The sequence below is a fragment of the Diabrotica virgifera genome, chromosome 6, assembly GCF_917563875.1.
Source record: "Diabrotica virgifera virgifera chromosome 6, PGI_DIABVI_V3a".
NCBI lineage: Eukaryota > Metazoa > Arthropoda > Insecta > Coleoptera > Chrysomelidae > Diabrotica > Diabrotica virgifera.
Window position 1 is genome coordinate 177,685,125 of NC_065448.1, and position 26,469 is coordinate 177,711,593.

At 33.0% G+C, this 26,469-nt stretch overlaps 2 protein-coding genes across 3 annotated transcripts in view; one reads left to right on the top strand and one right to left on the bottom strand.

Moving 5' to 3' along the window:
* Positions 1 to 21,561, bottom strand: part of LOC114333625 (leucine-rich repeat-containing protein 71-like) — a 71,533-nt gene extending 49,972 nt beyond the window's left edge. The window contains exons 1-3 of the mRNA XM_050654349.1: positions 21,379 to 21,561; positions 20,324 to 20,517; positions 917 to 1,101 (exon numbers count right to left, since the gene is read on the bottom strand). Coding sequence (XP_050510306.1) covers positions 917 to 1,101; positions 20,324 to 20,517; positions 21,379 to 21,558 — 559 coding nt within the window. The 5' untranslated portion in view covers positions 21,559 to 21,561. The remainder of the gene's footprint in view (positions 1 to 916; positions 1,102 to 20,323; positions 20,518 to 21,378) is intronic.
* Positions 1 to 26,469, top strand: part of LOC126887039 (LHFPL tetraspan subfamily member 2 protein) — a 103,515-nt gene that overhangs the window by 49,637 nt on the left and 27,409 nt on the right. The window contains exon 1 of one of the 2 annotated variants that reach the window (XM_050654351.1): positions 7,764 to 7,914. The exons of the other annotated variant lie outside the window; for it this stretch is intronic. The gene's annotated coding sequence lies outside the window, so the exon portion shown is untranslated. Of the gene's footprint in view, positions 1 to 7,763; positions 7,915 to 26,469 lie in introns of those variants that run through there. 2 annotated transcript variants of the gene reach the window in all.

The following is a 26,469-nucleotide window of genomic DNA, read 5'->3' on the forward strand; positions in this document are numbered from 1 at the left end:
TTTTATACCAAGAGAAAGGTTGTGGCTCTTAAAAAAGGCCCACATACGGTTGAAGATTGATCTAGCTTTTCCGATGCGCGCTCTTATCTCTTGGTTGTTGGTCCATTCTTCATTTATTATGGTGCCGAGGTAGTTGTAGTGCCTCACTCTTTCTACAGAGGTTTGGTTCATGTAGAGTTGACCTTCTGTTATCTTGTTCTTGTTTACGATCATAAGCTTTGTCTTATTTACGTTTATATTGAGTCCATATTGTTGACTGTAATACGTGATTTTGTTCATGAGGACTTGTAGGTCTTCAAGGTTGTCCGCAAATACTATGGTGTCATCTGCATACCTGATGTTATTTAGCCGGTATCCGTTTAGTAGAATATCTTTTTCAGTTTCGTGCAAAACTTCGATAAATATTCTTTCAGAGTAAAGATTGAAAATTAGCGGGGACAAAATGCAGCCTTGCCTCACTCCACGCATGATTTTCACATATTCGGTGTGCTCACCGTCAACTCTGAGGTTTGCAGTCTGCTTCCAGTAAAGATTTCTAATTATTTTCAGATCTTGGTTGTTAATTCCTGCTTCTTTTAGTATTTGCATCATCTTGGCGTGTTGTACTCTATCAAACGCTTTCTCGTAATCAACCATAAGGTATAACATTACAGATTAAATGAATTATTAGAAGAAATTTTGACTAAGCAACAACATTTTTGTTTAATTTTGTAATATTTTGTATTTTCACAACGGCATCCGATTTGGACGTCAAAACGTTAATAAAATCATTTTTTTAGTTAAATTGTGGCTTATAGAATAGTTGATTATAACATTTCAAAATCGGGCTTTGAAACAAGGTAGTGAGAAGAAGTTCATAGCTTAACTATACGCATTATATTAATTTTAAATGCATTTTTCAGTAATAAGTACATACCGTCGATATTTATACTGCAATATTTCAGAGATAAGGAGGTCAGTTCCTGCTTCAATAGTAAATAAAAATTTTGTTCGGGAATCGGATTTCCGTTGACACTTACTTCCTTCACATTAATAAAAAATACTGTCAGTAGCTCTGCAATTTGTTCTATATGTTTCGCTTGCAAATTGCAAAATTCAAATCTACAAAATATATTTAAAACATGTATAGTATTTATAAAAAAGTTCAATATAATAAAATCAACTTTTATACATGGTGCGGCATTAGTGCGAGAAAGTGCAATTACTCTTTTCTCGTAAGAGATACGAAAAAAAATTATTTAATTAAAAATCAGGGCATAGATAGGGCCTTAATTTAAAAATATTGTCAGATATACACGCCCACCAGCATTGACAGGGTGACACAAACTTATCTTTTTCTTAATGGAACACACTATATATTTTACATTTTTGGATTATTCTCGATTTTTTCTTTCTGAAAATATAAGGTGTTTTTTCAAATTTCGTTGCAACGCGAAACCACAGCCGCATCATTATTCCAGTTCAATCAGAGAGTGCACCAAGCACCTCTACCGGTTTCGAAACTTATTAGACTCTCATCAGGAGGCACATATGCTGCTCTCTCTGACCCAACTAGGACAAACCCCGGCGTGCAGTCACGGATTGCAACGAACGAAATGGCAGGGATGCCATAGCGGCAACTGCTAGCAAAAGACTAAGTTTTCAATCTAATAGCACATAAAACAACACCAAAAAAATGTTGTTCCACATCCTACCAGACTGAAAACTTATCTTATTGTGTTCATGTATTAATGAAATTAACGCGACAATTCGACGAAACAAAATTATTTTGACATAATATCCGAAAGTCAAATCATTAGACAATAACAGTAGATTTGAATCGTCGTCATGGCAACCAAGATCGTCGTCATGCTAACCAATTATATTGAAAGTTTGGTTTTGACAACTTTGTCAAAGAATTAATTTGTGTATTTTCATATTAATTCAATTAATTGATTAAAACTTGGTCATTTTTTAAACGCTCGTAGAAAAATATTGTTCCTAACTCTTGCGGAAAGTCTCTTTTCCGCACTCGACTGCTTGCCGAACTCCGCTTCTTGTCGTTCGGCAAACAGCAATCGCGTACGGAGATGTATGACTTTCCGCACTTGTTAGGAAAATTACTAATAACTGAGATTTACTTTTTTGTACTGTTTTTTGGCACACTTTCATATAATCAGATATCCTTAACTTTCGCGTTGTCATGGTGGTGACATGTGAGCAATAAATTACAACAAAAGTTTTGACAGTTTTGTGGTTTGAAAAAAGTTTGAATTTTTAAATGTCAAAGTTCTAAAAATTGTAGAATAGAAATGTATTCCAGTGATGAAGAGTTGTAGTTTTTTTATTTGTTTATCGTAGATAAAATATTGTACGAATCTGTGCGTGAAATACTTTTTGCGCACTTACGCGATGTATAGCACTCGTGCCGCTCGTTCTCTAAAAATCGCGTGCGTGCGCAAAAAAGCGTACTTCACGAACTGTTTCATAAATAACTATTCTTTCCCATTCTTTCACTTGTCACTTAGTCAGAAGATACAAAACATATCAGTCTGTTCAATTTTCAAATAAAGTATTTCTCATTGTCTACTTGTGACCTGACTGCCCTACATGGGCACACTATAGAAATTCCATATCTTAATTGTGCAACGACCTATGCTCCCTTATTTGTTAACCGACTCATAATAATTATAATTCGTTGTTAAACGATTTGCAAATATTTTTATGTTGACGCATTTACAGTATTTACAGTGGAGTAATAAAAAGTAACTTGTTGCTAACATAGTTTCAAAAGTTATGCATCAGCATCACCTAAAACTATGCTCATTTTCACAGTTGATTTTTTCGTGAACAGATTAACGGCTTCCGCTATTTTTTTTATTATTTTAGATTTTTCTTTACCTATACCGGGTGAAAGAAAAGAAATGTTTTCTGATGTTAAGTTTGAGACACGCTGTAGGGAGGATAAGGTACAAGTGTGAGTATACATCGAAATCGTATTGTAGTCTTATGTTTTGTGAACATTTTGTTTTTTGAATGTCCGTGATATCTTTAGAAGCAAAGAAAATAAACGGTTTTATTCCTTGTGTTTTAAGGGGATCGGTACACAGTTTCGGCTCCAATGCTATTTAAATGGGATTCATTTTTTTCGAATCCTGAGAAAACTAATAAATATTTTTGAAAAATTTAAACGCAGAATGAAATATTACATTATTACCGAGGGCCGAAAGTCCCTGAAAACTTCTATGATGTTTATTTTAATAAGTTACAGGGGTGACAAAAAAAAAAGAGAAAATTTAGTGTGATTTTTAATTTAAAATATCTGATTCAAAAGAAACTTTTTATTTATTCTAAGGGACTTTCGGCCCTCGATAATAATTTAGTCTTTCATTCTGCGTTTAAATTTTTTAAAAATATTTATTAGTTTTTTCAGGATTCGAAAAAAATGGACACCATGTCCGTGGTGATATTTTTCAAATCGAATATTTGCTATCTTTGTCATACAACGCTCTGATTTGAATAGAATATGGTGACAAGACAGTGACAATTTTAAATATTTGACATGGCATCGAGAATATTTTGAGTTGTTGATTAAATAATATTGATAGTGAATTTGATAAACAATTGATTTAAGACGTGAACTTAATAAAAAGTAATTTATTGTTCATTATTTATGGAAGATCCATGCAGAGAATACACCAGGATATTCTGTGATCCAAGTATTTTGTTGTAACCAGGCTTTAATGGAACGACTGCCAAAATTATAACTGGATTGAAGCAGGGTTGTTGTATTTCGCTTACCCTTTTCAAAATTTATCTGGAACAGGCACTTAAGCTGGGAAAAGGAAATGTAATGGCATAGGAATCCCTCCCAATGACGAGACAACACTATACACTTTATGTTTTGCTGATGACCAAATTCTGATTGCTCAGGATCATGACGACTTGAGTTACATGACGAGGAAGCTAATAGAAGAATATAACAAATGGGGTCTCGAAGCAGGGTTGGACAAAAATTGGTTTAAAAAAAAACAAAAAACATGTTTTTTTTTTTGTTTAAAAACAATGTTTTTTGTTTTAAAACAGTTTTTTTTTCATCTAAAAAAAAACACGGTTTTAAAACAAAAAAACACTGTTTTAAAACAAAAAAAAAGTTTTAAAATAATTACGTACTGCACTGGATTTCTAACGGGGATTCCCATAAACCTCAACTGGCACACCTATGGGATTCCTGCGAAGACGCGACCTGCGCGCACATGCAACGAGTGTTTAACTGTTTCGTTTCCTTATACCACGTGATATTATGTAAATCACATTCGCTATTCAGTTTTTCAGGATAAGTCGGAAGCTTTAAGTTCTGCTTTATTATAATATAATTGATATTGGCTTCGGTTCTATTTTAATTTCTAGTGGATAGTTACAGTGTATACAGTGTAAATTATATTAAGTTTATAAATATGTCAAGTCAAGGAAGGCGGAGAGATCCAATTTGGATAACTTTTAATTTTATTAAAGTGAATATAAATTTTGAGGATGGGAGAGAAAGTAACAGAGGCGGCTTTACCTATTGTGCAGGGTGTGCGGTGCACACGGGCGCCTGGATGTTGGGGGCGCCGATCGCCAAAGAGCGGGCCCTTTACTTGGTTTTACATTAAAATAACGGATCTTTTGATCCGTTTGAAGACATACCGACAATGTTTCCGAAATCAGTTGTGGAACCTATAAAGGTCAAATTGCTTGGGACTTGTCGGGCATTTTCAAAGGCGTTTGTACAGGTGTCGCGGGATAATTTTGCGAAATAAGCTTTGACGGAATGGATTAAGTATTTTATTTAAGTTAACATGTAAATATAAAGTAAAGCGGCATTTCATTTGATTAAAATTATTTAAAAGGAAGATTTTCTTTTATTACTCCCGCAATTTACCGAAAATGCCAAGAACAAATTGCGCCCAATCAGTTTGGATTTGTGAACGCTGTTGGCACGAGGGAGGCTTTATTTAGCGTGTAGGTGTTGTTTCAGAAATGTAGAGATGTCAGCTGTGATGTTTTTGCATGCCTGATTGATGGACTACAAGAAGGCTTCCGATAGAGTCAGGCATAAACAAATAATGATGGAAGTGCTGAAGAGGAGAGAGATTGGCGGAAGAGACCTGAAAATAATAGCTAACCTGTATTGATCTAACCTGAATCAATCAGCAGTGCTCCAAATAGATGGAGAATATACAGATCAGGTTAAAATCTTAAGGGGAGTGAGACAGGGATTCATAATTTTACCGCTGATGTTCAATCTGTACTCAAAGCACATTTTTGAGGAGGCTCTAAACTCTAAAAGATATTGATGAAGGCATCTCAATAAAAATAAAATCAAGCTCAGTAATCTGCGGTATGCAGATGATACAATAGTGTTTTCCAATACCATAGAAGGGCTGCAAAACTCAATGAACAAAATAACGGAAACAAGTAGAAGATATGGATTAGATATAAACACCAGGAAATCCAAGCTAATGATCATCAGCAAGCAAAATATACCTAACTGGAGCAAATATGTATGTGAACCAAATGAGAATTGAACGTGTCTCACAATACAACTACTTGGGAACTATAATCAATGAGTCATGGGACAATACTCAAGAGATTAGATGTCGCAATGGAAAGGAAAAAGTGCATTCTTGACTATGAGCTCTGTGTTCAAGAGCCATGAGCTCACCCTCAAAACAAAAATAAGGCTCCTTAAGTGTTACGTGTACTCAGTGCGTCTATACAGAATAGAAACGTGGACATTGAACATTGAAATCAGAAACTATATCGAAACTTCAGGCTTGCAAGCTATGGTTGTACAGAAGCATCCTGAAGATACCATGGACAGACAAAGTCACCAATAAAGAAGTACTACGGAGGATGAACACAACCGCAGCTTTAGTCAACATCGTGAAGGCCCGTAAGCTGCAGCACTTGGGGCATATAATGAGAAATCAAGGCAGATACGAGCTACTCCAATGCATTTTATAAGATAAAATTAAAGGAAAAAGGGCCCCAGGACGAAAAAGAATATCCTGGCTTGCTAACCTGAGAGCATGGTATAGAAAGACCTCAACACAACTATTCCGTATAGCAACCAACAAAGTCATCATAGCCAGAATGATCGCCAACGTTCGGAACGGACAGGCACCCTAAGAAGAAGACTACCACAATTATTGAGACTTTCAGCGGAGTGAGAGCACCTCAAAAATTATCCATATTAACAATTTGTTGTTGATTTTTTAAGTAATACTGAAAATACGTAGTATGTAGTTCATCATTTTATCAACCTCAACCAATTTTCAACCTTACCTCATAGATAAAAAGTTCGTTTTTAATTAAATATTTTTGACAGATTTGGGTAGGTTGTTCTGACGCAGTGAATATTTATTGGCTCCCAACATCATTTAATATTGCACTATTTGCATCTGGATTTTTGTTTACATTATAAGAGTACCTAATACCCGAGGTACAAGAAGTATACTTGGTAGGTACCTATTCAACTATTCCATTTTGACTGCGCGCCTACCAAAGGGTGCCAGGGCATCGACTGCACACGGGCACTACATGGGCTAGAGCCGCCTCTGAGTAAAAAACAGTGTCTAAAGCTGAGTGTAAAAAATGCAAGAAGCAATTGTCCATATTAGTTACAAGAATGAAAAAGCATCATGAAACATGTGTTTTAACTTTAACGAATGTTGATTTTGAGGAGCCAGAGGTAGCTAATAGTAGGACTGTTAAGAGATGCTGTTGTAATTCAATAATTATTTACTTAATTTTTTAATTTTCTTTTTCTTTCAACTTTATTAGGAGTATTGGTTTAGTTAAGGTTACTACAGCACTCAGCACTATCTACCAGTACTAGTATTCTTGCTACCTGAACATAAATAAAGTTTAGTCACTTACTTTTTTTCAGTTTTACTTTTTACTTCGCATTAATATTGTTATTGCATCTACTTACTCTATAATCTATGTTTGCAATTTTGCAAATTAGCAAACACAAATGTCTTATAACAATGTTGTTTAAATAAACAATAACGAAAAAAAACTATGTTTTAAAACAGTGTTTTAAAACACATCTGTTTTTTCCAGTGTTTTTAAACATGTTTTAAAACGTTGTTTTAAAAAGCTTGTTTTAAAACAGCACAACCCTGTCTCGAGGTCAACATTAAGAAAACCGAAGCCATGTATATTGGAGAGACAAAGCAGTCGATTACATTAGACGATGGGGTATAAATTAAACTCTTTGATGAATACAAGTACCTGAGCATGAAGATAACTCAAGATGGAACACTCGATGCTGCTATAAAAGACAGAAACATACAGAGTAGGAAAACCATATCCATGATGAACGGCATTCTATGGGACCAAACAATATCTAAAGCGTACAAACAGCTCATATACAATACCATACTTAAAAGTGTAATCACATATGGCAGTAAAGTTTGGCCACTGAAACAAAGAACAGAGAAAATGTTACTAGTAACAGAAATGAACTTCTGGAGAAGAGCAGCAGGCAATTCAAACGGATACCAAATAAGAGAATACGAGAAATGATGGGTATAACACATACAATAATTGATGAAATAAAAAAGAAAAATCTAAAATAATAAAAAAAATAGCGGAATCCGTTAACCTGTTCACGAAAAAATCAACTGAGTATGAAAATGAGCATAATTTTATGTGGTGCATAACTTTTGAAACTATGTGTAAAAAGGAACTTGTTGCTAAAATCGACTAGCCGATGAGAACCACAAGTAACTATAAGCATTTCCGTTACGTGTCGAGAATAATATGTAATACTCATTTCAGTTCAGTATGATAAGTGACTAGGTGTGGGCTATTTAGAAGCATTTCTTTATAAACGCCGTGAACCCTATTGACAGTGCTTACTTTTGGATTGTTTAACATTAACAGGTAATCTTAGTATGTTTAGTATCTTATAATAGCCAATCAAATAAAAATTATAATACATGTAAATCAAAATGTAATTCCATTAAGGTTGAAACAAATTTTATATCAAAGTTTAGATGATAACAAAAGATATTTTCAAGAAATTATGATTCATACGAGGGGATCATTGTCTAAACAATGAAAAATGGGTAATTTTTGCACTAAATTTACTTTTTTAACTGCTACCGTAATTATTGTTTTTATGAAGGTTTTACGATTTTTTTCTGCAAAGTTAAACAAACATTCTTTCTTGTAAGACTAACTAAATTAAATTTGATCCTTAAATTTATTTAAATAATTGTAAATCAAGATTGAAAAACATATTTGCAAAAAAATATTATTTGCATTATAAATAAGCACTATGAAAGATTTTATTTTTCTAGAGAAGTTACGTGTTACCAGTAAAAACTAAAAAAAAATTTGGTTGAAAAATATTCAATAGTTTATAGTCCATGTGGTGAGGCCGCTCCCGTCTGAAAAAAATTTCTGATACGGTTTCTTTGTGGATTCCTATTCAAAAATGTCCCCTTTAAACAAATCTGAAGGGTGCCAGGCGGAGTTTTTGGGCAGAAATTGTTTAAACAATTTTTTTAAACAAATAGAATACAGGTCATAAATTTAATCGCATATTCTGAGACCAAAAATAGTTCGATTGAACCTAACTTACCTTAGTATAAATATGCACATAAAGAAAGTTACACCCCTTTGAATTTACAAAATGAAAATCGATTTTTTCCAATATATCGAAAATTCCTAGAGATTTTTTATTGAAACTAGACATGTGGTACTTTTATGGCAGGAGCATCTTACAAAAAATTTATAGTAAAATTTTGACACCCCATAAAAATTTTATGGGGGTTTTGTTCCTTTAAACCCCCCAAACTTTTGTGTACGTTCCAATTAAATTATTATTGTGGTACCATTAGTTAAACACAATGTTTTTGAAACTTTTTTGCCTCTTAGTACTTTTTCGAAAAGTCAGTTTTTATTGAGATATTTTGAATATTAGTCAAATCCACCACATATTTTTAAATGGTTAAGTACGATTATGGAGACTTGGTAATCGTATGAAAATTTATTTATAATTTACATTTTTAGGCATATTTTGAAAGATATTAAAAAAGAAGCCACATCTTGATAAAAGGTGCCTTATCTAAAAAATACTAAGAGACAAAAAAGGTTTTAGAAACATTGTGTTTAACTAATGGTACCGCAGTAATAGTTTAATTGGAACGTACACAAACATTTGGGGGGTGTAAAGGAACAAAACCCCCATAAAATTTTTATGTAAACATATTAAAAAAGAAGCCGCAACTCGATAAAAACTACCTTATCGAAAAAATACTAAGAGGCAAAAAAGTTTTAGAAATAGTGAGTTTAACTAATGGTACCACAATAATAATTTACTTGGAACGTACACAAAAGTTTGGGGGGTTTAAGGGAACAAAACCCTCATAAAATTTTTATGGGGTGCACAAATTTCACTATAATTTTTCTTTAAGATGTTCTTGCAATAAGAATGCCACACGTCCATTTTCAATAAAAAATCTCGAATAGTTTTCGATATATTGGAAAAAATCGATTTTCATTTTATAACTTCAAAGGACTACAACTTTTTTTATGTGCACATTTGTATTAAGGTAAGTTAGGTCCAATCGATCTATTTTTGGTCCCAGAATATGTGATTTAATTTATGACCTGTATTTTTGTTACACCCTGTATATTTTAAGGTTTTTTGGGTCATTCTAAACAATAAAGGTATCTTGTAATTTTTCTCAAAAATTAATAGTTTTCGAGTTATAAGCGATTTAAAATCTGAAAAATGCGAAAATACGCATTTTCGAGGCTTAAAAACTCATATTTAAATTAGTATTTTTGAGGTTGCCAGATACTTAATTTGAAGGATAAACATTCAGTTTCAAAATTCTGAAGAGTGATCGCGTCTAACTTTAATTTTTACCGTTGTTTTTTAATTGTTAAATATGCATGTTTATCCGAATTTTTTGCCGGTGCGGCGCGCTCTATTTCATAAATCTCCTATTTTCCTCCGAAAAATATTTTTTCTAGATTCTTTGGGATATTCTAAATAAAATAAGTTTCTTGACATTTTTCTAAAAAGTTAATAATTTTATAGTTATAAGCGATTTAAAATCCTAGAAATTACAAAAAACGTATTTTCGGTTTTTAAATCGCTTATTACTTTAAAACTATTAACTTTGGAGAAAAATGTCAAGAACTTTTTTTTATTTAGAATGTCCCAAAGAATCTAAAAAAAATATTTTTCGGATGAAAATAGGAGATTTTTGGAATAGAGCGCACCGCACCGGCAAAAAAATCGGATGGACATGCATATTTAACAATTAAAAAACAACGATTTAAATTCAGGTAAGACGCGACCACTCATCAGAATCTTGAAGCTGAAGGTTTAATCTTTAATTTAAGTATATGGCAACCTCAAAAATACTAATTTAAATATGAGTTTTTAAGCCTCGAAAATGCGTATTTTCGCATTTTTCAGATTTTAAATCGCTTATAACTCGAAAACTATCAATTTTTGAGAAAATTTACAAGATACCTTTCTTATTTAGAATGACCCAAAAAACCTAAAAATATATATTTCAGAGCAAAAAAACGTGATCTTTTGTATTTGTTTAAAAAAATTGTTTAAACAATTTCTGCCCAAAAATTCCGCCCAGCACCCTTTATATTTGTTTAAAGGGGACATTTTTGAATAGGAAGCCATAAAGAAGCCGAATCAGAAATTTTTTCAGACGGGATCAGTCTCACCACATGGACTATTATGAGATATTTAATTTGTTTATTAAACATTACCATTTTTTTAATTGCAAAAACCCGGTTGTTGGCCATAGAGGATTCAGTTTTGTAAGTTTTCATTTTTTTTTTGCTTTTATGTATATCTTCTATAAATGCATTGAGAAATCAAAATTTAAAACTCTCCTCCAAAGTGGCCTTTGAAAATTGTTGTAATTTGTTTAAAACTTGTTTTTTTTTAAACTTGAGTCTTCTACAAAGCTTCAAAATAAGGATCTTTAATTGGTTCAGCTTGGAGTAGTGGAGTGAGGTATGTATTATAAAATTCGCGTACGTATCTCCGGTTCTTGTTAATGCATTTTGACGGTTTCTTTTTTAATTTGTATTAATGTATGTAATTATGGCATAAGAGAATAGGCGTTTGCTTGACTTTGCGAATGGACTGATCCTGAAAACGACGTTTTGCGTGTTGCTATTAATTTGCTGTCCCACATGCAGCGACAAGTTTAGACTTGCAAAAAGTACTCGGAAAATGTACTCGTATAATAAACGCGGGTACCGGGTATTTTGCCCGTACGCTACGACTACGAGTACCGAGTACTTTCTTGAAAATGTACTCGGGTACGGGGTACTGAGTACCCAAAATGTACTTAGAGTACAAAATCCGGGTACTTGTACCCGAGTATTGCCCAGCTCTGCCCACAGGTTACGTTTTACCCTATTGCTTTGGATTATAAACATATTTTTCTACTCTCATACTTTAATATATAAATTACAATTTCAATATTTATATCATAATGGGTTTCATTATTACACAGGTTTTTATTAGGATACACATTTTTAACCAATAGAATCGATAGAGGACGCTCTGTATCGAAGGTGGCATATGGGCAATGAGCAAACTGACAAATTTCAAGATTAAATCTTTTTAAGAAAACGTCTGAATACGCGAGGGATATTGAAAATTTAACGACAAATTCACTTCTTCTTAAAGCGCCGTCTCTTCAATGGAGGTTGGCTACTACAATTGCAAACTCTTCTCTGTCTTCAGCTGTTCTTATTAGCTGTTCAAAATTTAGCCCTGTCCATTGTCGGATATTTCTGAGCCACGATAGTCTTTTCCTTCCTAGTCCTCTCCTTCCCTCGATCTTTCCTTCACTATAAGTTGAGCATATTGGTACTTATTATTTCTCAGTAATATGTGGCCCAGGTATGATGTTTTTCTAACTTTCACTGCGTTGAAAAGTTCTCTTGCCTTGCCTATTCTATGCAGCACTTTTTCGTCTGAGGTATGCGATGTCCACGAAATTTTGAAAATTCTCCGGTAGATCCACAAGGGTCCATGTCTCAACTGCATAGAGAAGAGTCGACCAGACGTAGCATTTGGATAAACATAGTCGAATTTCGAGATTTATTCGAGAATCACAAAGCAGTTTTTTGATTTTTTCGAAAGATTTTCTGGCCTGTTCTATTCTCGATCTTATTTCTAGATCAGGATTTAGGCTGCTATCGATCCAACATCCCAAGTACTTAAATCTATTGACTTGTTCTAAAATGTGCCCATTGATTGTGCAAGGTTGAGGTACGTTTTGGTTTTTTCGGATTGACATCACTTTGGTTTTTTTAATGTTTATTTTCATACCAAACTGCTCACAGGTCGAGTTGGTCTTGTCGATGAGTCGCTGTAGACCCAAGTCGGAATCCGCAATCAACACCGTATCATCGGCGTATCTGATGCTGTTGATATTTACGCCATTCACCTTGACTCCATCCTTGGAGTCCTCCAGTGCCTCTTTAAATAGAAACTCGGAGTAAACAGTAAACAGCAGAGGCGACAGAACACATCCCGGTCTAACTCCTAATTTCTACTTCTGCGGATGTGGAACCCTCGATCCTAACTCTGGCGTTTTGGTTCCAGTACAAGTTCTTTAGTAAATTGATGTCTTTTCTCTAAATCTAAACCGACTTCTTGCAAACGTTCTAATAGTAGGTCGTGTCTTACTCTATCAAATGCTTGTTCGAAGTCTATAAAGCATATAAATATATCTTTCTGTTGGTCGTAGCATTTTTGCGCGAGAACTAGTAAATTGAAGATGGCTTCTCTCGTTCCCATGCCGGCTCTGAATCCAAACTGATCGTCTCCGATGATTGTTTCGCACTTTCTATAGATACGATTATGTACGACTTTTAACAAGACTTTTACTGCATGACTCATAAGGCTTATCAGACGGAACTCATTGCAGTGTTGTGCAAATTCACTTTAATAATTATTGTAATATTTAATATATAAATGTATCAACCAAATAATTAATTTACTCAACTCTTTCATTTGTTTGTGCTATAAAATAAATAAATTTGAATATAATGTGTTTTTTGTCAATGATCATAGAAAAAATCATGTATACTACTCGCATGTAATTGTCATTATAATGCTCGTATTCTACACGTCATTCGCCACTACGCGGCTCATGTCGTATCCCTCCTACTCGCATCGTAATGACCATCACGTTCGTTGCATAACAGGCTTTTCATCGATTGTCATTTGTATATTAATCCGTGTATATTAATATTATACACAGATTATACAACATATGACAGAAGCTCGAAACAAATGACTGTGAATGAAAAGCCCAATATTCGCGGTGTGCAAGTACTTGGAGAGGATACCAGAAACGATCGAGCGCAAATATCGGAGAAATCTTGATACTTTCTGAAATAATTCATATTGTCAATTGAAATTGTCAAATTGACGTATATTTCATACCTACTGTCATTGAAGAAGAAAAATTATATGTTGCTCCACAATCTTGATAGGATGTGCAAATTTTATATAAAATTTAATTTAATTAATTGTATTTTGCTTGCAGTACTGCATTAATAATTAATTTTATTTACTACATACAATTGTTTACCTTTTAATAACAAAACCTCAGTCTTCATTTTTCTTCTTATAACTTTTTTGGGCTGTGGCATTGACAATTATCCAGCAACCAGGACTAATGCAATTGGCCAATACAATTAAAAGTGCGAAAAAAAGTTGCTGAGCTATGAAACCAGGTGTCGCTTTTCCGAACTTGCACGGTCCCAGTCCTATTTTCTACTCTCATATTTTATTAATATTATATCAATTACAATTTCAATACACAAACAAACATACAAACAAGCATACATTTTTGAAATGTACCGATAGAAAGGGTTGATAAATACAAATAAATAGGAACCTGTATTTCAGAGAAAAATGATCAAACAACAGAACTAAGGACCAGGATAGAAATAGCAAGAAATGCGTTTGTAAAAGTGAAAACAATTATCTGCAACAAAGACGTTAGATTAGAACTGACAGTAAGAGCTTTGAGATGCTAGGTGTTTTCGATATTGCAATATGGACTTAAAAGCTGGACATTCAAGCAAAAACACTTAAATAAGCTACAGTCATTTGACATGTGGTGTTGCAGAAGGATGCTTAGAATAGCATGTACTCAAAAGAAAACGAACACGGAAGTATTACGAGAAATGGGTAAAGAATGCGAAATAATGGAGAGTCCGGTCCTGAACATGGTAACACAAACTGTGTTTACATTTCAGTCCCAAAAAATCATCTTCTTTCAAGTAGTTTATATCCAAATAAACTTCAAAATAAGCAAAAAGTAATAGTATATAGTGCAGTTACCTTACGGAATAAACCAGTGAGTTTTTATTATTTATTTATTCAAAACATTACAAAGCATACCGTTTGTAAGGTTAAGTGACGGCCGAAAGGCCAGTTCTCGGAACTAGTTCTGGTTCTGAAACTGGTTTATAATTACTAATGAGTATACCAAATGATACCAGATCCGACCTAACTAATTTGTCAACAATCATGACTGAAGATCATCAACAACCTCAAAACAAAACCTCATATTCAACTGTGCTTAACAATGCTTCTTCAATTCAATTTCCTTCAAAGCTGCAAGCAATTTTATTTAATTCGCTACCTGATACTAAAATAGAAGAGTACTTAATAGCACTTGGTGAAGTTGTTCATCCACGGAATATTTTATTTTCATCAAGGCTATCAAATAACAGAATATGTATTTATCTCTCCAGCGAATCCCTGGTGGAAAAATTTATGTCCGGTCCAGCAGAAATAACAATTAAAGGCGAAAATCTAAAAGCACGAAAATTGATAACTCCAAACGAAAGACTGTTACTATCGGGTGTTTGCCCTTCTATTCCACATATTCTAATAGAGAATGAGTTAACCAAATTTGGTCTTAAATTAATGTCACCTTTAACCTTCCTTAGAATCGGTAGTCAACTTCCAGAATTTCAACACGTCCTCAGTTTTAGAAGACAAACTTATATTCAACCACTTGTAGATATAGACCTTCCCTCTTCTTTCTTAATGACATATGATCAAACTTCGTATCGCATATATTTAAGTTTAGATAAACCTTCATGTTTTATCTGTAAGAACACAGGTCACGTTGCAGCAAATTGTTCAAATCATAATCAACAAAATGATTCCTCTCATATCCAACACCAACCGCAACAACCAATACAACAACAACCAATGCAACAACAACCAATGCAACAACAACCAATACAACAACAACCAATACAACAACAACCAATACAACCACAACCAATACAACAACAACCAATACAACAACAACCACAAGAATCCCCCAAGTCTATTCCATCACCCCTAGAAATGGAACCAAATCATCCAGTCAGTAATTCTAGTGCCGAACCTTCACTTAACCAACAAACAGATACTAATTTAATGCCCCCCGTATTAATTATGGAAACTAATTGTATATCTAAGGATCAGTCAACGACCAATAAGAGAACAATTTCGGAAATTAATACTACTCCATCTCCCACTGAAGAATTAAATAAAGAATTTAAAGTACCAACACAAACCAAAAAGAAACAAAAAAAGCAAACTGAATCTACCAGATCAATTCAGGAAATAATGATGCCAACAAAAACAGTATTTCACGATACGTCAAATAATTTTAACTTAACATATGAACAAACACTTGACTTTTTTGAAAATTATACTAGCTCGACTGATCCCATTAGTTTATTACAAACATACACAACGGATATACCCAACTTTATTTACATGTTAACAACAATTAAGCCATATTTTACAGAAAAAAGCATGAAAACTAAATGCACTAAATTAATAAACAAAATCGAAAAAATGCTAGACGATCCCGCTTATCAAGATAGTGATTGTTCGACAAATTCAGCTCCAGAAATAAACTAAAATCTTCGAACCGATACTACAATGGAATGTTAACGGGTTTTATCCGCGTTTAGAAATGCTTAAACATTTATGTTCAATAATCTCACCATCAATAATATGTTTACAAGAAACAAACTTTAAAGGATATCATAGTTATGACATGAAGAATTATTCTTGTTTCCATAAAAACCGAGACAACTCAAATATCGCTAGTGGAGGAGTTGTTACGTATGTTAACAAAAAATATGAATCATAAGCATTAGTAATCAATAGTAATTTAGAAGTAGTAGGAGTATCAGTGTCCTTTCCACAAAAAATGAATATCTGTAATATTTATATTCCACCTGACTTACCTATCACAGAAGCAGATATTTCAGATGTATTAGATCAGATTCCCACTCCCAGAATAATCGTTGGTGATTTTAACAGCCATAATCCAATATGGGGATCTCTTGGAATAAATTCCAAGGGCAAAATTTTAGAAAACATAATTACCTCAAAAAACCTAAACGTACTGAATGATGGACAATCAACAAGATATAATATTCATACAGGTACTTCATCAGCTATCGACCTGTCATTATGTGATCCTGTACTGTCAGCAAAGTTTTCATGGGATGTAATTCCGTTTTTATTTGGAAGTGATCATTATCCTATTAAAGTCTCTTTTAACAGTAATTATGAAGATACTAATACAACCCCAATTCCAAAATGGAATCTAAAGAAAGCCGATTGGTATTTATTCAAAAAGTATATTCAACAGAACTGCCATAGCTTAAAAGAAGTCACCGAAAATCATCATATAGATGAACTTTTGAATTCGTTTATATCATTAATCCATCTTGCCGGTGAAAATCATATAGGTAAAACACAAACTCTACATAAAAGAAATTCATTACCATGGTGGAACGCAGAGTGTACTGATATAATAAAGAAATATAAAAAATCCTTTAACAAATTGAAACGTCACAAAACACTTGAAAATACTATAGAATATAAGAAGTTACGGGCTCAAGCTAGATATATAACTAAAAAGAACAGAAAAAAATCTTGGCAAGAATTTATGTCCTCTATTAATTCCACTATGCCTATAAGCACCGTATGGGAAAAAGTTAGAAAAATATCTGGAAGTAATACCTATAAAAAGATTCCATTTCTATGCAATAACAAACAGATAGTAACATCTAATAACGAAATAGCAGATTTATTAGCAAAACAATTTGAAATGAACTCCAGCAATAACAACTTTTCTAAAGAATTTATCAATACCAAGATGATTTCGGAAAATAAATTAATAGATTTTAATTGCATTGAAGATAATCCTCTTAATATAACATTTACCATGGAAGAGCTTAATCACTCTTTAAGTACCAGCAAAAAATCGGCGCCAGGACCAGACGATATTCCTGTTAGTTTCTTACAAAATCTACCAGATAATGGAAAACAATATCTTCTTAACCTATACAACAGAATTTGGACTAATAATGAGTTTCCCACAAAATGGACGCAGGCGATAATAGTTCCATTACTAAAACCAAATAAACCACGAACTGATCCCGAATCCTATAGGCCAATTTCGCTTACCAACACAATGTGTAAAATCTTGGAAAAAATGGTGAATAATAGACTAAGGTGGTTTTTGGAAAATAATAAATTAATAATCAATGAACAAAGCGGCTTTCGCAGGAACAGATCCACTATAGATAATTTAATTGACCTAGAATCCGAGATAAATGAATCGTTTGCAATTGGACAGGAATGTCTTGCGGTTTTTTTCGATATAACAAAAGCGTTTGACATGGCTTGGAGATACGACATTCTTAACACACTAAGTCAGTGGGGCGTCAAAGGTAACATGCTATATTTCATTCAAAATTTTCTTAGTAAGAGACAATTTAAGGTTAAGATAAATGGTACACTATCCAGCACTAAAGACCAAACAAATGGAACACCTCAAGGATCTGTTATTAGTTCAACACTATTCTTAGTAGCAATAAACAAAATCTTAGAAAACTTTCCACAACTTGTTAAAGCGAGATTATACGCTGACGATTTAGTTATATATTCAAGAGGAAAAAATATTCTTTCTATACAGAAAAATTTACAATGTGCATTAAATCACCTTGAAAACTGGTCGAAAGCTGTAGGATTGCAATTCTCTACAACCAAAACTAAATGTATTTTATTTTCAAAAAACGGCAGTCTACAACTCCAGATCTTCAGTTATATGGAAACAACTTAACTTTTGTGGAACACTTAAAATTTCTAGGAATGATCTTTGATAAAAAACTATCTTGGAAGTACCACATTATGCACATTAAACAATCCTGTCAATCTGGTCTCAATTTAATGCGTACACTGTGCAATCGTAATTGGGGTTCAGATTGTAAAAGTTTGATTCTTATTTACAAATCTCTAGTACGATCCAAACTCGATTATGGATCAATTGTATACTCATCTGCAAAGAAGACACTTCTTGCTCAACTAGAAGTCATACAAAATACAGCATTAAGAATAGCCACAGGAGCATTCTGTACTAGCCCCATTAATAGTTTACAATGTTTAACCGGAGAACCACCTTTAAATTTCCGAAGAATGTACTTGTCATTAGCCTACGCATCATCCATATATGCAATAGAATCGCATCCCACTTTCCACCACACTATTGCAGAACGTTTCAAAGAAACTTATGTAAATAAAAAAAGAACTAACCCCCCCTTTTACGAGAGAATCAGAAAATATCTCTCTCTCAATAATATTCAATTCCCAAAATTTTTTAATCAGACAAATACAGTTACTCCTCCGCCCTGGACCTTTCCTCCTGCAATATGTGATCTAACTCTTTCTAAATACAATAAGCTTGATACCCCCCATGCAACAATTAATCAATCTTTTCTCAACATACTTGCTTCTTTCCCAGATCATTGTTATATTTATACAGATTCATCTAAGACTGCTGATGGTGTGGGATCGGCAGTTGTAGATTCAAACACTATATTACAATTTAAATTATCTTCCACTTGCAGTATTTACTCTGGAGAACTATATTCAATTCTGCAAGCCCTCATTCACATTTGTACTCAAAAAATTCCAAAATCTGTCATAATTACCGACTCACTCAGTGCATTACATACGATAGAACAGTTATATACAAGTAATCCTATAAGTATTTTAATAAAAGAACAATTACATTTACTGAAGAACATGATGCAGCAAGTAAGCTTTATATGGGTTCCATCACACATTGGACTTCAAGGAAACGAAAAAGCAGATTTCCATGCCAGAGAAGCAATACACAGTGCGTCTTCAGTGTTAGTGAACTTAGTGCCTGTTTCCGATTACAAACCATTCCTTAAAGAAAAAGTGTTAAACAAATGGGAAAACGAATGGAATCTTTCACAATCATCTCTACACACAATAAAGCCCTCAATTGAACCTTGGTGTGAGATAGACCTAAATCGCCAGCTGTTTGTGAAGCTAAATCGTTTACGCATAGGGCATAGCAGACTTACTCACAGCTACCTAATCTCTAAGTCAAATCGCCCTATTTGTGACCTGTGTAATTGCGACATCAATGTAACACATATATTAATAGAGTGTCCTAAATATCTTAATGAAAGACAAAAACACTCCATACCTCTCAATATAAAAGCAGTCTTAGGATCACACTGTAAGCTTACACATTTGTTTAATTATTTGAAAGACATTAATGTTTTAAGCAAACTATAACCACTGTTAACATTTTATAATTCTTAATTTGTAAATTATATTGTTACCTAAATGTGAACTTATGTAATAGTCAAAATGTTATTAGATTTAAGTAACCATGTATTAATGACAGTACAGCTAATAACCCAAAGTGGTTGATGCTGATAATAAAATAAAAAAAAAAAAATGCGAAATAATAAACATAATAAAAATAAGAAAGTTACAATATCTGGGACACGTAATGAGGGAACAGCGATATGAAATGCTAAGACTGATAATACTGGGAAAGATAAGAGGCGGAAGGAGTATAGGAAGAAGGAGAGTGTCATGGTTGAAGAATTTAAGGGACTGGTTTAAATGCAGTTCTATAGAACTCTTCAGAGCAGCGGTAGTAGAGTAAAGATAGTGATGATGATATCCAACCTCCGATTAAAGACGGTAATTAAAGAAGAAGAAGAATCAATTTTATACAGATTTTAACCAATAAAATCGCGGGATGACGTTCTGTAATTGTAGGTTTCACATGATCAATGAGCAATGTCAAGTCAAATGCTCTACTCGCATTTAATTGCCATTATGATGCTAGTATTCTATACGACATGAGCTGTTTAGCAGCATAATTTTTAAAAACAAGCTATTCTATTAATTATTTCTTACTTAATGACTGTGAGCAATGGATGTCCATCTTGTAAACAATCTTTTAATAAAAGCAGTAAATTACTTTCCAAAGAATCGTTTTTAAATACTATTGATATTAAATTTTCATCAACAACGGGAAGATCCTTACGTAGATTTTTAAATTCAAAATATACACTAGTTTCTGATTCACGTAGTTCACATTTTGGATAACTCTAAAAAAGAATAAGTTATAGTATGCAATTTATAGTTGCGAACACCAAGTTCGTGATTATCGTTAAGATGGGTTTCATAAAATACTTAAAAACTGTAAATTTTTTAATAATTTATCGTTATCAAAATGGAAGCTAATAAATAATCAAATTTTTTGCTCCAATTTTATTAACTACTTCTGGAGCTCATTTGATAAGTATTTCGTATTTCTGAGTACTTTGACAAGTGTTAGGTAACTATGTATATGAGTTATAAAATGCATCGTTTTCCAGTTATTTAAGCTTGAATGAGTTGAGTAGGTACCTGCCGAAAAAAAATATACATTCAATTACCTATAAAGCACTTTGAATTAATATTAAAAGGTTTATCGGGAAATAATTTATTCGATTTTTTATTAGGTTCAATTTTGCTCATTACAACTTTTTTGTAAAAACTTCTATAACATAACATAACATAACATGTGAAAAACTGCTATAACATGCATTTTTCACGAAAAGTTAAAATATTTTATCTTTAGTAACTCAAAAAGTATTGAATTGCTTAAAATTTGCTTGTAAATTTTGCTTAGAATTTGTCTATCAATCGATTTATGTGGTTATTTTTAATAAAATAATTTTCACCCCCGAGACGAGTGGCAACCACCCACATAGTAAAAGCGCAAGTTGGCACTATGTCATTTTTTTTCTTGTGGTGTCCTCTAACTACTCATTAATTTTCATGCAAATCGATGGAGGTTCAACGAAATCGGGGGTAATCGCTCATATCCACCTTCAGTGACTGCACTCTTAAGAAATCATATATGATATGAGATGAATGAAAAAATGCACATAATATACCTAATATCTGTATCCTTTTTTTCATACCTTTCCTTCAGCGTAAGCACAAGCTAGCGGTTTCTTTTTAAATTCGTATTTCGCTCTGTTTTTGTTAAGTTTTGTTATGATGGTTTCACCACCGTCTCCATAAATATTTTTTAAAGATGATCTGCTTTTCCCCCCTACATTTGATAACTTTCGGGCCAAATTCCCAGTGACAGCAGCCATTTTTCTTAAATTCAATTCTGTCAATTTAATCTTCTTTTTTCGTTTATATACACTTTAAGTGCCAGGGCAATCTTTGAAATCCAGCCCTACAGACCAGTTTGTAAAATTGGTTTTTGTTTTCTTGGTGTCGGTTTTGTGTAATCAAATATGGTCGCAAAGAATATTTCTGCTTCGAATGTTAAACAAAATATTTTCTTTTTCTGGTTAATTAATATGATACAGAATTCACTTATTTTACATTTTGCTGCTGTATTTGACATGTTGTATTCCACATTAGCGATCAACAGGTTGCCAAAACGCGTTCCAAGATTGCGGCTATAATTTTGAATATTTTTTCGAGATATTTGGTACACGTATTCGTAATATAATATAGAATGGCGGTACAAAGCCCAATTTGAAAAATATATTAATATGTGGAAATTACTCTGTAATTAAATACAATATTAAAAAAAGGAGCCTGTACCGCCATTAACAAGAACAAAAAAATACACTTTCTTCAAATAAACTTTTTTATCCGATGCCTAAATTTTGTGTCATTTTGAAACTACTAATGAAATAAAAAATTTTAGTAGTTCCAAAATGACACAAAATCTAGGCATCGGATAAAAAAGTTTATTTGAAGAAAGTGTATTTTTTGTTCTTCTTAATGGCGGTACAGGCTCGTTTTTTTAATATTGTATTTAATTACAGAGTAATTTCCAGATATTAATATATTTTTCAAATTGGGCTCTGTACCGCCATTCTTTATTATATTACGAATACGTGTGCCAAATATCTCGAAAAAATATTCAAAATTACAGCCGCAATCTTGGAACGCGTTTTTGCTACCTGTTGATCGCTACTGTTGCCTCTTAAGGTTTTAGGTTCTTAAATCATCTCATTTTTGAGTGTCCTATAAATATGTCACCAAATTTGGACCTATACAGGGTGTTTGATTAATAATTGTCCATATAATAACTGGAGAAACCGTGAGAAAATACGAAGATTTAACCTAAAACACAAAATAAAATGTGGTTCCTTACTGAGTTACAGGGTGTTTTATCTAAAAATTTAAAAACTATTTTTGCTCAGCATTTTAAAAATATTCGACGTATCCTTTTCATACTTGTCAGAAAGTGCGACTACTATACACCCTACTGAATTATGATAAACAAACGTTTCTAGCTACTATCGTAGGGGTGCGACAGGGGATAGTGAATGGTTGACCCTTCTCAAATTCTACGCCACTGGAGGAATTACTATTTTAGTGCCATTTTTAGATTCTTCAATACTCTCTACGTAAATAATATACTCTTTTTTGGTAACGATAAAGTCATTAGATTTCGAGATATTTGAAGTTAAATATGAAACAGCACAGTTATTTTGATTAATTTATGATAAATATGATTCATATGATTAAAATTTAAAAATTATTTGTACCCAGTACTTTAAAACTATTTGGCGTATCCTTATCATACTTGGTAGAAAATGTAAGTACTGTACACCCTACTAAATTAAGATAAATAAACGTTTCTATCTACTACCAGAGGCGTACGACAGGGGACAGTGTCTGGTTGACCCTTCTCAAAATCTACGCCACTGACGAAATTGCTATTTTAGGCTAATTTTTTGATTTTCCAATACTTTTTATGTAAATAATATACTCTTCATTCGTAACCATAAAATGATTAGTTTTCGAGAAATTAAAAATGAAGCGACACAATACATTAATCACAATAACCGTGTCGTTTCATTTTTAACTTCAAAGATCTCGAAAACTAATGACTTAATCGTTACGAATGAAGAGTATATTATTTTCATAGAAAGCATTGGAGGATCCAAAAATTGGGAGGGGTCAACCATTCACTTTCCCACGTCGTACGCCTCTGGTAATAACCTGAAACGTTTGTTTACCATAATTTAGTAGTTTGTACACTACCTATACTTCCTGCCAAGTATGAAAAGGATACGTCGAATAGTTTTAAAATACTGAGCAAAAATAGTTTTTAAATTTTTAGATAAAACACCCTGTAACTCAGTAAGGAACCACATTTTATTTAAGTGTTTTAGGTTAAATCTTCGTATTTTGTGCTAAGGTTTCTCCAGTTACTATATGGACAATTATTAATGAAACACCCTGTATAAAGAATTAGCTAAAACAAATATCCCTACCCCCATTGAAATTTGCCTACTTATGTCCAACCTTAATCCCCGTAGGATTAACCTGATCCTTAAATCCCTTAACTTAGCCAAACTTAACTTATACCAATTTCCAACTTTAAATTAACAAAATTAAATTTTCGACATAAATTTGAACATCCTAAAAAACTCCTGTTTATTACACCTTGGCGCTTTGATTATCCTCCGTAAGTACAGGTAGCATTTCTGAATGTGTTTAGCTTGACATGTGTTTAGCTTCTGAATGTGTTCTGAATATGTTTAGTTTGGAGGTAGCTGTCAAACGATAAAAGTTTTAACCCCTATGTTATAATATTGTCTTACCTGTAGGGACTGTCTGGCCATATAAGAAGATGTTCCTGTTAATAAATATTTAAAAAAATTGAGGTTTTAGCATATAGAGTTGGGATAAAGTATGGAACCAAGCAAATATCTTTGAAACAAACAACAATATTTATGAAACTTTGCATGCAAATACAGTGACGGAAAAAGCATCTGATGCCATATTTTTTGTTACTACTCCACTTCCGGTTTCACCGGAAATACCCTTAACTTATTTACTTTAAATGAGACACCCTGTATATTTTTCAGATTAAAAAACTAGTTATTTTTAATTCATGCATACCAAGTTTGGAAGAAAAAAACTATTAAAACAAGAAAAATACATCTCTTTACAGTTAAAAAATATGTTAATTTATTTACGTTAGACCAATGATAATAAAAATAAAAAAAAAATCATTTCAACTGTTGAAAATGTCCGCCGTTCACCTCCTGACAACGTGCAAGCCTATAAATTAATTCGTGAGTCACTATTTGCAAGATTTATCCAAGTATTAGTTCACATTCATCAATTATTCTTTGTCGCAAATCCTGCAAGCATGTTGGTCGCCTAACGTAAACACGTGATTTAGATAACCCCCAAGAAAAAATCTAACGGGTTGAGATCCGGAAAACGAGAAGGCCACTCTATGAATCATCTACTTCCAATCCATTGACTTGAAAAATTCACCTCCAAAAAATGAAAATTTACCATAACCGATTATCATCAATATTTCAATACGATATTTTGCACTTAAATGAACCATTTTAATACAACTTATTTCTGTCAATTAGTTCAGTAACACTTACCTACTATACTAAATTCAAAATAAGTCATGCAGTGCATGTAAACAACATAGACCTGGATCCCGCGTACCAAAGAAAAGTTGATTAATAGCAAGCTGAAAATTTTGTTAATAGCTTAAGGGTGTCTTATCGGACAAACTTTGATGTATGGGAACACTGGAACAGGGGAAGTTTTAATTGTGGAACAGTTTAAAAATTTGGAACGTCAGATTACAAAAACGTTCCATGTATTTTGTCGGACAGAACATCCAATTGATTTGTTACCCTTTCATTATACACTCATGCAAAAATCAGACTGCTATTACTAACCAACATGATTCTTGTCATTTGATATGATCTTCGTGTTCTACTCATTAAAATGCTCAGTTGGCGATAAACACCAGTCTAATTTTTGCACGAGAGTTTAATGAAATGGTAACAGATCAATTGGAAGTTCTGTCCGACAAAATACATGGAACGTTTTCGTAATCTGACGTTCCAAATTTTTAAACTGTTCCACAATTAAAACTTCCCCTGTTCCAGTGTTCCTGTACATTAAAGTTTGTCCGACTAGACACCGGTAAGCTATTATCAAATTTTCAGCTTGCTATTAATCAACTTTTTTTTTGGTACGCGGGATCCAGGTCTAACAACTTTAGTCTACAGTATAGATGGTAGTCGTTTATTTCTCACAACGTTGTATTAATACAAAAAACTATCTTCAGACACTTTTTAACAAATTTTGTTCTTCTAAATTTGGCATGTATAAATTAAAAATTACAAGTTCTTTTAAAATCCGCAAATATATACAGGGTGTCCCATTTAAAGTAAATAAGTTAAGGGTATTTCCGGTGAAACCGGAAGTGGAGTAGTAACAAAAAATATGGCGTTGTTCTGAAGCTATTTCCTTGTGGCATTTTTATAATCAATTATTTTCAATGGGAAATATTGGCGAAATTGAAATTCAACGCAACTCATAAATATTGGCGATATCATTTTAAAGTCTTCTACTTTAAAATGTATAATATACATCTGAATTGCCAATATAAATGAGTCAGATTAAATAAATTATTAGAAGAAATTTTTTACTTAGCAACAACAATTTTGTTTATTTTAGTAGTATTTTGTATTTTGACAACGAAACCCGATTTGGGCTTATAAAATCATTTTTTTGGTAAAATTGTGGCTTATTTCCCATTGAAAATAGTTGATTATAAAAAATATGGCTTCAGATGCCTTTTGCGTCACTGGACTTTCATGCAAAGTTTCAAAAATATTGTTCTTTTCGTTTCAAAGATAGTTGCTTGGTTCCATACTTTATCCCAACCCAGTATATTTGGAAATATTCGATTGCCCAGAGCAACACAAGAGTATTTCCGTGGTGTAAGCTGGGCGAATTATCCCGAGGGATATAACCCAATAAAGGAAGAAGAGGAAGAAAAGGTTTTAGGTTACATAAGACCCTTTATAACATGTGATATAGTTGTCAGTCAACGTCACTAATCCAACTTTAAGATCCTATAAGAACAGGCGTAAGACCTAATATAAGAAGAAGAATAAGGAGCAAAAGACAAGTTTTTAGAGACTGCTGATGGGCGTCTTTTGGATGAGAGATCGAGTCTTTACTTGAACTTCTTCTTCATTTTGGCT